General features: G+C 36.5%; 1 protein-coding gene across 2 annotated transcripts in view; it reads left to right on the forward strand.

Annotated features, from left to right (window-relative positions):
* Positions 1 to 361: 361 nt before the first annotated feature.
* Positions 362 to 15453, forward strand: part of Coq6 (ubiquinone biosynthesis protein COQ6, mitochondrial) — a 167577-nt gene continuing 152485 nt past the window's right edge. For both annotated transcript variants that reach the window (XM_090399076.1, XM_090399077.1), the window contains exons 1-2: positions 362 to 894; positions 12176 to 12310. In XM_090399076.1, the coding sequence (XP_090255202.1) occupies positions 585 to 894; positions 12176 to 12310 (445 nt within the window). In that variant the 5' untranslated portion in view covers positions 362 to 584. The remainder of the gene's footprint in view (positions 895 to 12175; positions 12311 to 15453) is intronic.

Genomic DNA, 15453 nt, shown 5'->3' on the forward strand with positions numbered 1-15453 from the left:
TTGCATAAAACCCTAGTATTTTTTTTTCCTTTCAGATTTAGTGCCTTTTTCTTGCATAAGTTAGTACAATTTTTTTTTTTGCTGGGTGTTCACCCTGTACTGAACCAAAACTATTAGCCACACTGCCCATAAAGGGCGAGCTATATGCTCAATAACTGCTCTATCAGCCTTACATACATAATGAATGGAGTAAAAAAAAAGGCTTGATCTCCAGCATATCAATTTCGTCAATAGCTTCACATACTCTGTTTGAGGAATAAAAAAAACATTTGCAGATTTATTTGCAAAAAGAAGAGACAGATATTTTAATTTAAAATATCTGTCTCTTCTGCGCACATCGTAGGTGTTTAGTATTGAAGTTAATAGAAACAATTTGCCGTGGAAGAGTAGATGCGCCGTGTCTGTATTCGTGATATAAACAGCTTGAGGGCAAGAAGTAGACCGGTTTCTCTTGTACCTTGTTTGATGTTTATGTGAGAGGGATGGTGCTAAAGCTAAACTAATTAACATGCCTTTTGAGTTGTGCATCGTTTACTTAAGAACTGAGTGATAGTTGTAACGGGGCAAGAATTAATGACTTTAAAATGCCGCTTCATCGTTATCGGTTGTTGTTCACAAGTTTCCGAAAACTTAACGCATTTGAAACAAAATCAGTCCATGTGTTATGCAGAAGTGTCAGTGAAATGCGAATATATGGGAATTCATGGTTAAAGCTATACAAAAGAAAATTACTTTGCAGAAGGCCTGTAGATCATGAAAAGATTACGCTTAAATTTTGCCCATCCAGAACTCTGTGTTCAAGAAATGTAACTGATGAAAGTAATAATGTGAAAGACTGGGATATTATAATTTCCGGAGGTGGCATGGTAGGAAGTGCTATGGCCTGTTCTTTAGGTAATTATGGCATCCAAAGTATACTAAGTAGTATCAACTTTAGTTATGCGAAGTAGTAATTACCTATTTTGATCTTCTAAGGCACTTCATACAGCATCAGTTCACCTATAATGTCCCTTTTGTGAACCTTTTTTTTTTTTTTTTTTCATTTCTGTTTAAGTTGACCAAACTATCTGACATTAGCTATGTCACATTCTCGTGTGCTAACAGTGCTAAGTTCCTTCCTAATATCAGCATTTTTAATGTTTTTGTCATTGATGTATCGATTTACTCCACAGACAATCACAAACATCCATGCCCATGGTAGGATTCGAATCCAGAGCCTTTTGGCTGGAGAGCGGATATGCCAACCACCCAGCCAAAGAGTCCGGCAAAGGTGGCCGATAAATTTTTATGTTCAGTTTGTTTATTAATGATTTTAGCTTAATTTGAAGGAAAATATCCAATTGTTTGTTAATGATCTGAACAACACATCGAAGGTCATAAAGCAGCATGTCATTCTTGCATGGGTGAAGTAGAGATGCTGCAGAATGATTTAAATAAAATTTCACTGTGGGCAAATGATAATGGTTTTCATTTCTATGTGGCAAAGTATAAAGTTATACACTTTGGGCTGAAAAGATTGAGAGAGTGTGTGTGTTGTATCGATAAGGATACTATGACTAGCTCCTGCATAGATGATGAAGGAAAATCACATTCTTCTATATCAGCAACTGACCACTGTGCCTCCTGTGGTCTTTTGGCACAAAGACACAAGAATATTAGATAACTTGAATACTACAAAGTCATTATCAAATTCCTGCCATGTACCTTCAATGGGTGTACAGGATATGATAGTACTACATGAAAAATTTACATCATTACTAACTTCCTATCTACAATTTTCCTCCAAATCAGTCCGTTACTTGTCAAGACTCCAACATTATCAGATCTTATATTTCTATCGTCTAAGGCACTTTTTACTGTATCAATCCACCTATATCTTGGTCTTCCTCTGGGTCATTTTCCTGCCAACCTAGCAGAGAACGCTTGTTTTGCTAATCTTTCCTCACCCGTTCTGTTTAAGTGACCATACCACCTGAGATTAGTTCTGCTAACGCATTCCTGGATGCTGACAATGTCAAGTTCTTTCCTAATATCCTCGTTTTTAATATGATATTGCCATTGATGCCATCTGTTCACGCCTCTAATCTTTCTTAAGACTCTCATATCTGTGGTCTCTAGTCTTTGGTCAAGTGTTTTACTTCTGACCCAGCTCTCAGATCCATAAGTTAAAACTGGTTTGAACAGCTAATTTAGTGTTTTGACTAATTTCTCTCTTATTCCATATAAATTTATTCAGTTGACTTCCTACCATACCAGCTTTTTTTGATTCTGTTGTCTATTTCTATATTTAATTTACCATCTTCACTAAAAATTGTGCCTAAGTAGCTGAAATGTTTTACTTGTTCCATAGGTTCTCCATTCACAACGCAGTTGATATTTTCAATGCTTCTGCCTATTTTCATTGTCTTGTTATTGCTGATTTTCATACCATATCTATTACAACAGTTATTCAATTTAGTCCGGGAATCTTGCTGACTTGTAGTGGATTTATTTAGAAGTATAACATCGTCTTCATAAAGCAAAGAGCTGACTTTAATATCTCCAATTTTGACATCATGTTTAATACCACTTTCCTTCATAATGTGATCCATATAGATAATGAATAACAGAGGGGATAATGTACATCCTTGTCTCACACCAGATTTAACATTAAACCATCTTCCAGTACTTCCTTCAATTCTAACTGCTGACTTACAACTCAAATAAAGACTAAGTATTGCTTGATATAATGCCCAATTGACATCATATAACTAGCATATTGAATAGCTTTTCTCTTGGCACCTTGTCATATGTCTTTTCCAGATCGACAAAACTTAAATACAGATCTTTGTTATATTCCCATTCTTTCTCGACTATTTGTCGTAAAGTGAAGATCTGATCCTGACAGCCTCTATTTGGCCAGAATCCAGCTTTCTTCACCAGACTTTTCTTCCACAATTCTTCTCAACCATTTCTCAAGTATATTTTCATAAATCTTACCAGGAACACTCATTAGGGAAATACCTCTGTAATTCTCACATTCAGTTTTATTTCCAAAGGGAAATAAAACTTTATATATGGGTGCTATGAGCTCTACTCCAATCATCAGGAATTTGTTCCTCTGTCCAATCCTTCTGAACTATACAGTGCAGCCACTGTAAGAATTTTATGCCACCATACTTCAGCATTTCTGGTGGAATATCATCCACTCCTGCTGCCTTTCCACATTTCAAGCCTGTGATGGTTTTTTCTACTTCAAGTATGGATATGTATGCCTGTTGAGTGTTTTTTACCACTGTGCTATCACCGCTTGTTTCATTTAGAAATTTTTCGAAGTAATTACTCCATACTTCAAGGATATCTTTTTTTCTACCATTTTTCATGTCACCTTTATCATCTCTTACTGGTAATTTGCTTACGGAATTATGTATGACCAACGTATAAGCCTTGCTACTAGAATTTTATCATCTCTGACTCCTTTTATAGCACTCTTTCCTCCATTTCTAAGCTTCTTCAACAACCTCCAGAATATTTTGCCACTTTCATATTTATTTTCTATGTTCTTGCCAAAGTTCTCCTATAACTTTTGTTTAGCTAGTTTTACACAGTGCTTAGCTTTCTTACATTTGTCTCTAAGAGCACAAGCTGACTTATTTGATAGGAACTTTTGATATGTTTTCTTCTTTTCCTTCACTGCCTCTTTAATCAGAAATCAGAAAAATCAGAACTCCATGGTGGACACTTCCTGTGTCCACCATGGAGTTCTGATTTTTCTATCCTTGCAGACAACCTCACCATATGCCTCTCTGGCTGAATCAGTCAGGGTTTTCTTCAAGGCTTGCCACTGAATCTCCATGGTTTGGTTCCTGTTCTCAGACTCTTTCATTTTTTATGTTGGAACATGGTGTTAGTAATAAACCAGTCCATGTCCTGAGCAGAAATTCAATAGGTATTTGCCATTATTATTAGCTTTGCTCTTTTCTCCAAATTTTCCTAAAATATTTTTGTATGTCTGACAATCATTTTCTACTCTGCTATTTAGATCCCCAACAAGGACCAACTTTTCCTTTTTCATTGTGTCAGTAGCTTTCTCTACAGCCTCAAAAAATTCCTCCACTTATATCTTAGTAGAACCTTCTGTGGGACCATAGGCACAAATAAGTCTCATTGTCTAGTTCCCCATTCTGATATTTGGCCACATTACTCTACTTGAGACTGCCTGCCATTCAAGAAGATTAGCCTTGTATTTAGTGTTGAATACTATGGCTACTCAATCTTTTCCTTGATTGTCATCATCATGCATTATAAGTCATCGTTTAAGAGGACGTCCTGGTTTCTTTTTTCCTAATGGCTTGTACTTTAAGGCTTGTTTTGATTTCTGTTTTCATTCTTTGAACGTGTTCCATCCATTTATGTTTATAATTTTTTAATTTTTTCTGTTACTGGATCTTGGTTTAATTCTTTCATAATTTCTTCGGTTCTTTTGTGATCAAATAGGGTATACTTTGCAGTTTTTCTCATAAACTTCATTTCTGTCATTATTAATCTTTGTTTGTCTTTTTGTTTTATTGTCCAGATTTCGCTTCCATACATTAAGACTGGCAGGGCTAATGTATTGTATACTTTTAGTCTGATTTGTTTTTAAACTAGGTTTGGTTTAAATACTTAGGGGTCTGTTTTAGGTCCATTACTGTTTAATTTGTATATTAACGATATAGGTGAAGATTTGGATGGAGATATTCAGTTGTTTGCAGATGATGCAAAGTTGGGATGAACCATGAAGTGTAGTGAAGATGTTGTGGCCTTACAGGAAGACTTGAATAGATTGAGCGATTGGGCACGGAAATGGGGATGTGAATTCAATGTTGCAAAATGTAAGGTTTTAAAATTTGGAAAACAAAGATGGAATGCAGAATTTATGCTTGATGAGAATATATTGTTGTAAGTAGAGGAAATAAGAGATCTGGGGGTGATAGTGAATAAGGATCTAAAATTTAGGGGACACATCGCCAAAATTGTGAAGACAACACGAAGGCTTCTGGGAATGATACGGAGGACACTGACATCTAGAAGTAGGGAGATTCTTGTTCCGTTTTATAAGGCTTTGATTAGGCCACACATGGACTATTGTGCTCAGATTTGGTCACTGAGTTTTCAGAAGGATGATGGAAAGGATCCAAAGGAGACTGACTAAGGTAGTTTCTGACCTCTGGAATGTCGAGTATGAGGAAAGATTGAGAAGATGTAATGTACAGAGTCTGGTGGACAGGAGGAAGAGGGGAGATATGATAGAGACCTATAAGTTGGTAAGGGATTGTTATAGGATCAATGCTGGAGAAGTTTTCAGAGAATAGTGGGAGATCAGGGGAGAACCAGAGGTCATCCCTGGAAACTGTATAAAGAGGGTGTGAGTAGGGGAGTGTGAGGGAGGTTTTTTTTTACGCAGAGTTGTGAATGATTGGAATGCCTTGCCTGAGAATGTGGTGTCTGCAAAAAGTTTGAATGTGTTTAAAACACGGTATGATGAGCTGTGTGTGTGATAAAAGGACCTCCCAGATGAGTCTTTGACTCCATGAAGTCTTGGGGTGGTGATAATAATAATAATAATATTCTATTTCATCTTCTAATCTTTTACTGCTTAACCATTTGTGATAGGCTTCTTTTTGATTATTTCCGTGATTGTCATTGCCTGAATATAACATTTTGTATTTATTGCTCAGAAAGGTCTCACCAGTTTTTGTCTTTTTTATTTCAGTCACCCCTATTATGTCGATCTGGTACTTATCTAATTCCTCGGCTAGCTCCATTTCTTTGCCAATCAGGCTTCTCATGTTAATAGTACCGATCTTTAACTCTGGTGATGTTGAGTTGGGGTGCGTTTTCAGATTTGTTCCAGTAGCTGACTTTTCGCTGTTTGCCCTGGTTCCCTGGCAAAAACAACGGGTGCCTTGTTTAACCGGACGACGCCCCAGCTGGCAATTTTGTCATGTTGTACCATCATTTTGTATTTTGGTTTAAGCCAATAGGAATACTATTTGGTCAGCTAAATTCCCAAATTGGCAGCCCATCTTCATTTGTTCAGTATCCAGGTAGATACCCAACAGGGTGCACCATGGGAAGGTGAGGATTGGACATTAGGTCAGAAGCCCTAGTTGGTTCTCCGCATTCCTTTGAAGGCTATGTGGAGGTCTCCTCTCAGCTTTGACCCTTAATCACCCCTACTACAAAATCTTCTGGTCAAAATGGCATCTCTCCTATTGTATTCAAGTGTTGTGCTCCAGAGCTAACACATGTCCTCCATTGTCTCTTCAATCTTCTGTACTCAGCTGACATGTCACATGGATGCAAGCTCATTTCCAACACATTCCAAAGAAAAGAGAGATAAAAGCCTACTTGCAAACTACCAATTAATTACCATCACCTCAACCCTCTTCAAAGTAATGGAGAAAGTTATCCATAGTCAACTTCTTTCCTCCCTATGTTAAAGATACCAAGCAATTTTAGAAGCTAGTTTTTTTAATCCTTTTTCCCAAGTAAGCAAACAGACAAGAAAGTCAAGTTTGCAGCTGCACATAGTTGCCTAGTTGCTTACTTGGGAAAAAGGATTAAAAAAACCTAGCTTATAAAATTGCTTGGTATCTTTAACATAATATATACCCAAGGTAAAAAACTTCCTACACATTCTTCCCTACCTAAAATCTCACTACTTAATCAGTGGCCACCAGTTATGGATTTTTATATCTTAGGAGGCACAGAGTGATCTGGAATGCTGGAACAATTCAGAAAAACGTGCTTTTGCCCTTAACATTTCCAGGGTTTTTGATCATGTTTCACATTGAGATCTGTTTTGCAAACTGCCAGTGTTCAGTCTACCTTCCACCCTCTAAACCGGATAACCAACTTTCTCTCTGGTCATTCACTGTGTGTCATGTTGGACAGCAGCTCTTTGAGCTTGGCAAACAATGCAGGAATGCCTCAGGGACCTACTTCCTTTTTCTTATATATATATATATATATATATATATATATATATATATATATATATATATATAAGTGACTTACACTGCTTGGAGAGAAGTCAACAGACACCCTCCCCCCCTCATAGGCAAGGTTTATCATGTCATGTAACAAGTCTCATATTTGTAGCTAGCCAGTATAAATTGGAGGAATGTGATTGGAGGACAGTTGCACTGTCCCAAGTCAGTGCAACTTGGGTGAAATGGCTGAGAGAAGGGAACTGACAGAGTTTGAAAGAGGCAATTCCACAAACAGATAGGCATTGCAGGCCTATCTGTTTGTGGAATTGTTGACAAATTGGGCTATCTCAGATCAACAATCAGTGATACCACACTAAGATGGAAATGCAAGAAGTCAACTATAAGTGCTACCCACAGTGGACAATCCACCAGATTCACCAAACATGATTGTAGGGTGCTACAAAGGATGAATGTAGAGTTCTGGCATTGACTGTAACATGAATCTACAAAAGATTCAGAACTGAACATTACTCAAACCATATGCAGCATTGTCTTCAGTGGTGCAAAGAGCATGTACAGTGGGACATGGAAGGTTGGAAAGCTGTGTTGTAGAGTGACAAATCATGCTACACCCTCTATGTGCAGATGAATAGGTGTGAATGTGGCAAATGCCCAGTGAACGTCTCTTATCAGAGTGCTTAACCCCAATTATAAAATTCGGAGTGGTGGTGTGATGGTATGGTCCTGTTTTTCCTAAATTTGGCCTTGGACCTCTGTTTGTAGTGCCATGAGCATTGAACTACTAGAGATATCCAAATATTCTGGCCAATGCAATGCTTCCTACTTTGTGGCATTTCTTACTGAACTGACCATTGTCTCTTTCAACAAGACGGTGCACTGTTATAATGCTACTGCTGTAACTGCATGGTTTGTGGATATGAATGTCACCACACTTGACTTGCCTCCACAGAGCCCTGATCTCACCATACTTGCATCTGGTGGAGCATCATTGATCAAATCTCTCTCTCCGCCCCCCTCCATCCTTGGACTGATTTATTTCCATTATCTAAAAAAATTAGGCAAATCTCTAGTTCAGTGTTTTACACTGAACTAGCTACTTATCCTATATAAATACCAAATCCACCCATCCTTGGAATACTGTTCACACATTTGTGGTGATGCACATAAAAACCATGGTGATAGTATAGATTCAGTGCCTTAGACAATGATCTCTCTATACCATCCTTAAGTGGGACAAGGATGACCTGGTCAATTCTGACAAGAGATCTCAGCTCACATTTCCATATCCCTCAGTAATATACACGTCACCAGTCAGGATCAAATCTCTCTCTCTCTCTCTTCCCCCCATCCTTGGACTAACATTTATTTCCATCCTAATAACAGCTATGGGATGAAATGGAGCATCAGGTGAAGTCAAGGGATGTCTACCCCACAACAGTCCATGACCTCATTACATGCCTATAGGAAAAATGGTCCAAAATTATCATTGATCGCTATCATACACTTGTGAAAAGTATGTCCACTAAGATTGCTGCAGTCATCACAGCGAAAGGAGGTTCTACATCTTATTAAAGTGGGCACCTGGCTGTTTGTTCCTCACACTTTAGTGTCCGTTGACTTCTTTCCAAGCAGTGTACTCTCAATCACCACCAATCCTAACCACAGCTTTGATGACGATAGCACACTCTATTCATCCTACTCCTGTGACAAACCGTGTAGTTCTCTGACATCCATAACATCATCTGCAATCAGTGCCTTAGACACTGATCTCTATACCATCCTTCAGTGGGACAAGGATGACCTGGTCAACTCTGATAAAAGAGATCTCAGCTCACATTTCCTTATTCCTCAGTAATACACACATCACCAGTCAGTATCAAATCTCTCTACCCCCTCCCCCCCCACCACCACCCATCCTTAGAATACTGTTGACACATTTGTGGTGATGCACATAAAAACCCTAATAAAAATTCTTGATACTGTCCAGAGGAGATCAGTTCAGCTCACTTCAACCTCTATCTCACAGACAATGTTTCAGCTTTGTTTCTCTTCTATAGGTATTTCCACGGTCTCTGCTCCAGTGAATTAGAAAGCATCATTCTTCCACTTACTGTTGTGCCTGTTAAAACAAGAGCATCAGTAGCTGCCCAACATTCTTTTCAGTACGGCTACAAACACATCAAATGTGCTTCTCCTCTTCCTCATTTAATCCATCTACATTTGTCTTGGGAACAGTCTTTCTCATAATTTATTTCCTAACAACTTCAATCTCCAGCTCTTTTGTAAAAAAAAATGTGAAGAGATTTCTTCTTTCTCAATTTTTTCCTGTGCCTGATGTGCTGTAGGTTCTTGTGCCTCTCACACATGGGATAAATAAAAGAAATAAATAATCTCCTGTGGTCAAGATTTTGATAAATTGTTAAGAACTTGTAAGCCAGCATGGATTTTTATGGGAGGCTGTTATTTTAGTTTTCTGACTGTCTTTCATAAAAGATTAATAAGAGCAATGCATAATTGAAAGGTGTATATATATACACACATTTTTCTAGATTTTGCAAAGACATTTGATGGGGTGCCACATGACAAGCTGATATTTTTAAGTTGCAATGTATGGGTTTAAATAATATCTGGTTAGTGGATTGGAAATTAGCTTTCTGATAGACATCAGAGCTGATATGGGAGTGGAGAACAATATAGAGGAGTAGAAGGGTTACAGGTGGAGTTCCTCGGGGTACAGTACTGAGACTGCTCAGTATTGTATCCTAACATGTATATATCAATATTGTCACTGGATTATAGGGAGATATTCAGTTGTTTGCAGATGATGATGACGATATTAAGCTTGGGAGGGTTATTAATAACAATGCTGATGTTGTGGCTCTTGGAGTATTTGAATAAGCTGGAAAGGCTGGCGAATGAATGAGAATCTTCTTCTTCCTGGCATTATGTCCTGCTTGATGCAGGGTCTACTGAAATCCCATTGCAGGAGGGATGGGTCTACTTCTCCCAGACCCACTTCATCTTGGGAGAATGTATATGTATAGTTGTATGAATGAATGTATGAAGGTGAAAGACAATCACAAACATCCATGCCCATAGTGGGATTCAAGCCCACAGCCTTTTGACTGGAGGGCAGGTATGATAACCACTCAGTCAACCAGGTCGGCTAAGCAAATGAATACGTATATCAATTTAATATAGCTTAAAGTAAGGTTGTGAAATTTGGGATTTCAAATTTCTATCTACAGATGGAATGCTTCATGTTAACTGGAGAAGCAAAGGGTGATTGTAGATAGAAATTTAAAGTTCAGAGGACATCTTGCAAAATTTGTGAATACATTTCAAAGAATTTCTGCAATATTGAGGAAGACATTGACCACAATAGATAAAAGGATGTAGTCCCATTATATAAAGATTTGATCAGGCCACATAGAGATTTCTGTGCTCAGATCTGGTCACCAGCATTTGAATTGTATGAAGTAATCTTGTAGAGGATACAGAAGCAGATAACCAATATTATTTATATCATTTTTGTTATGAGGATAAACTGAAGGCATGTAAACCACTGAGTTTGGTGGATATGTGGTTTTTCTTATGGTAGGACAAGAAGGCACAAGAACAATAAGCAATCCTAGACCCTGCACCTTAGAACTTAGAAGAATTGCAAAAGGAAATGGTGATGCATAGGGTAAGAAGTTTTTTTTACGTGGAAAGTGTTAGAAGCATGGGATGCATTTCTTGAAAGGGTGGTGAGAGTGCAGTGCAAATAGTGAATGAGTGCAAGAAGTGGTATAATAGATTGTGTTGTTTAAGGTGAACCTCCTACAATCAATTTTATGACTCCATACTGGAATCATAAAACGTTTTGTTAGAAAAGAATATTTTACTCTTGGAAACTGAATCACCACGGAAATATTTTGAGCTTCTTGAAAGTTATAGTAATAGAGTTGTATCAGTTAATCCTGGTGCAAAAGAACTTCTTAACAGTAAGCTACACTTTTTCTAATTCATTTCCTTAATAATTAAAAATGAAAAATTCTCAGATGTTTAACATATTAAATTTTTTTATTATTTTTTTTAATGTGACTTCTGTCCACTAAAGGTTTTGCTCTGGAATAATAACTTAGTGCATTAGACTCCCCATAATGATACAATTCTTGTCATATCTCTCCTTAAAGTCATTCAGGGATGTGCATGCACCACATTCCTGGATCACCACTCACAAAGTGAAAAGTCCACTTCTCACATCTTGCTAACATACTGAGTTTCTTGGGATAACCTCTTATTCTTTCCTCCAGTTATGTTACTGAAAAAAAAAATTGTACAGTGTGTACTTTATCTGTAGCGGTGATGTTATTTTCTCCTATTTTATGTTTCTCTCATATCCCCCCTTTTTTCCTAATTCCAAAATATTAGTATCTACAAATCCTTAATCTATTTGCACAGTGATCATTTCACAGACCTAATGCCATCTTGGTTACTTGTCTGTGATCCTATTCATCTTTCTCATTATTTTGAAATAACTGAAGCAGAATGAAAAAACTGAAATATCTGTCCTTTTATTCATTCACCATTAGTATCATACCTTCTCCTAACAGTTTATGGCAATTATTTGTCAGTTATCCTAAAAAAAATAAAGAAAAAAAAAACTGTGACCATATGACAAGATATTGTTAGTACAGTGGCAGAAGTAAGATTCAAGTACATTTATGAAGGATGGTTCCCTTTATAAATGGATATGACATGCAAACCTACATAATTCTAGTTGAAAGCGTAATATTTTAATTTTGCTCAAATATAGTAAAATTAATTGATTCTTGTTAAGTTTGTCTTTTTCATATAGTATTCTATGAAATTTTAGCTTATGTAATAATATGTGTAACATTTAGTTTTCTAGGTTGGTTTTGTAGAATGGGGAAGCATCTATTTTGTCTGTCCATCCATATGCATGTTATTTCTGCACTCTGGCTAGACATTATTCAAATTCAGTATTTGGAATCTTTACAAAAATATATTGAGCCATCTCAGTTTTTATTTAGGATTTCCACTATAATATGCTGACCCATTTCAAAATGCTTCAGTAACAATATATAGCCCAGCCCAAAATGGCCTATTTCCATCTGTGATGATGAAATATCTGTTATTTCTATGATTATTTCTGATTATTCTCTTACAAGTTTTATATGAAATTATTTTAGGCCAGTCTGCTGTTTTATCAGAAAAGAATATTTTACTCTTGGAAACTGCATCACCACGGAAATATTTTGAGCTTCCTGAAAGTTATAGTAACAGAGTGGTATCAATTAATCCTGGTGCAAAAGAACTTCTTAACAGTAAGCTACACTTTTTCTAATTCATTTCCTTAATAATTAAAAATAGAAAAATTCAGATGTTTAACATATTAATTTTTTAAATATTTTTTTTAATGTGGCTTCTGTCCACAAATGGTTTTGTAAACTGACTGATTAAGGTAGTTTCTAACCTCTGGAATGTCGAGTATGAGGAAAGATTGAGAAGATGTAATTTGCAGAGTCTGGTGGACAGGTGGAAGAGTGAAGATATGATAGAGACCTACAAGTTAGTAAGGGGTTGTTATAGGATCAATGCTGGAGAAGTTCTACAGAAAATAGTGGGAGATTGGGGGAGAACCAGAGGTCATCCCTGGAAACCGTATAAAGAGGGTGTAAGTAGGGGAGTGAGAAGCAGGTTTTTTTCCCTGCAGAGTTGTAAATGATTGGAATGCCTTGCCTAAGAGTGTGGTGTCTGCAAGGAGTTTGAGTGTGTTTAAGACACAGTATGATGAGCTGTATGTGTGTGATAAAAGGACCTCCCAGATGAGTCTTTGACTCCATGAGGTCTTGGGATAATAATAATAAACCTCTAGTACATTCATATTGTGGATGAACTAAGAATTTTTTTCTACCTTTTTTTGTTAATTTATATATATATATATATATATATATATATATATATATATATATATATTAAAGATACCAAGCTATTTTAATTATAAATAAACCTGGTTTTAATCCATTTCCCAAGTAAGCAAACAGACAAGTAAGTCAAGTTTGCACCTGAAGTAGTGCAAGTCTGGGTGACCCGCACGTAGTGCAACTCGTGGTAAAGGTGGAATAAGCACTGATCACTATTCTTAGTATTTACCCTTAATGCAAAGCACATCTCCTTGAGGAGATGTTTACCCTTAATGCAAAGCACATCTCCTTGAGATGTGCTTTGCATTAAGAGTAAATACTAAGAATAGTGATCAGAGCTTATTCCACCTTTACCATGAGTTGCCTAAGACTTGCACTATGTGCAGGTCACCCAGACTTGCACTACTTGCAGGCGCAAACTTGACTTACTTGTCTGTTTGCTTACTTGGCAAATGGATTAAAACTAGGTTTATTTATAATTAAAATAGCTTGATATCTTTAACGTATATTAGGTAAGAAATTTTCTATATATAGTGGCGGCTGGTGACAATAGAAACAGGTGGGACCAGGGGCCAAAAACAACTTAATTTTTTTATATTTTTATATAGCGGGTTCTATTATTGATTAATAATTATTTCTATTACAATAATGTTTAGTCAGAATCCACTGATGCATTGTGCTATTATTTTTTTTTAAATTGTTAGGACATAACATATACGGGCTCAACGTATTAATAACACGAAAACTCAAAAGATTTGTAGTTGCAGGCAAAGCAGTGGACCAGAAATCCAAAGACACCGGTTCGAATCCAGCTGGCTGCCCCGCAAATTGTTTTTGAGTTTTCATTTTTCAAGTGTTAAAAAAAAAAAAAAAAAAGAAGTTATTATTTTTATTATTTATTTTATAAATCAATGTCGAAACTTCAGAGAAAATGATTTTTTAAAAAGTTAAAATTGTTTAATTAAGATTGACTAATAGAACCCATAAATATAAACACATAAAAGCCATAAATTTTATTTTTTACAAAGAAAAATCATAAATTTTATTTTTTACAAAGTAAACATCATATGTAGTACATATTAGGTGTTTTAGGATTTTACAACCACTGAGTGTCCACAAGTTCTCACCACCAAACAAAACGCAATAAAAACAGAACAAAGATTTTTTTTCAACGATCACACTAAGCCACGATTTCTTGTCAAACCAAGTTACATAAAATGTTCTTGTTTTTTACCTTCTTGTCGAGTAATACGCACATCTCTGGGTTGGTATGCACAGAGTCTTTTGATTTCCAATTTTTCTTCTGGACTTAATAATGAGAAACCTTTTTCCTATAAACTATCGATTTTGTTCATAGTTAAAATGTATCGTTTATGGATGTAATAAAAATTTAAACTTTAAAAAATAAATTATAACAAAAAACAACAACAATAATTAAACACACTAAAAACAATAAAACAGATGAACAACGAGAATAAATAATAAGACAATGAAAGAATCGCGTGCTATTTACGTACAAACGCAGTGATTGGGCTAGACTAAATGGGCCCCAAAATAAGCGTTGTGCCCAGTAAACAAACACGCTTGTTAGTGCACGTGCTTCACAATCAAAGAATCGCGCACTATCTATCTATATATATATGTACGTACATGCCAACACAGTGACTGGGCCAGACTAAACTGGCCCCAAGATCAGCGTTGTGCCCGGTAAACAAACACGATCGCTAGTGCATGTGCATCATATATGCCCTGTGTTCTACACGTATAAAATAGGGCCAGCCTTTGCTGGTCCCGGAGGCCGTACTAAGTCGCATTATACAATATTGTCACAAAATACTACAGTAATTTTTTTTATTAAACAATAAAACGTGTTGGAAATGGATCAAAAAATAATAATTACAAGAAACATTTTTAAAAACTACAATTATTGGGTTAGTTATACCAATATAGGTGGGGCCCGGCCCCTATAGATGAGCTGCCCCTGTATGTATATATATATATATATATATATATATATATATGTGTGAAAAGTTTTTTACCTTGGGGATAATATATATTATATTAAAGATACCAAGTAATTTTATAAACTTAGTTTTTTACTCCTCCCAAGTAAGCAAAACAGTTAAGTTTGCGCCTGAACGTAGTTCAAGTCTAAAGGTAGTGCAACACCAGGGAAACTCGTTGTAAAGGTGGGTAAAGATCTGATCACTATTCTTAGTATTTCCCATATTGTGAAACACATCTGGACCCTGAAATGCCCCTGTATTTCAGGGTCTAGCTACTCACTGAGGAGACCTCAAAAAAAGATTGAAACCGGTCTGGGTAGTGACCCCCCCCCCCCCGCCCATAATGTATAACAGTATACATCTCCTAGTGAGATGTGTTTTACATTATGGGAAATACTAAGAATAGTGATCAGAGCTTTACCCACCTTTACAACGAGTTATCCTGGTGTTGCACTACCTTTAGACTTGAACTACGTTCAGGTGCAAACTTAACTGTTTTGCTTACTTGGGAGAAGGAGTAAAAAACCAAGTTTATAA

Source organism: Typopeltis vanoorti, chromosome 10 (genome assembly GCF_054136105.1).
Source record: "Typopeltis vanoorti isolate ZY-2024b chromosome 10, IOZ_Tvanoo_1.0, whole genome shotgun sequence".
NCBI lineage: Eukaryota > Metazoa > Arthropoda > Arachnida > Uropygi > Thelyphonidae > Typopeltis > Typopeltis vanoorti.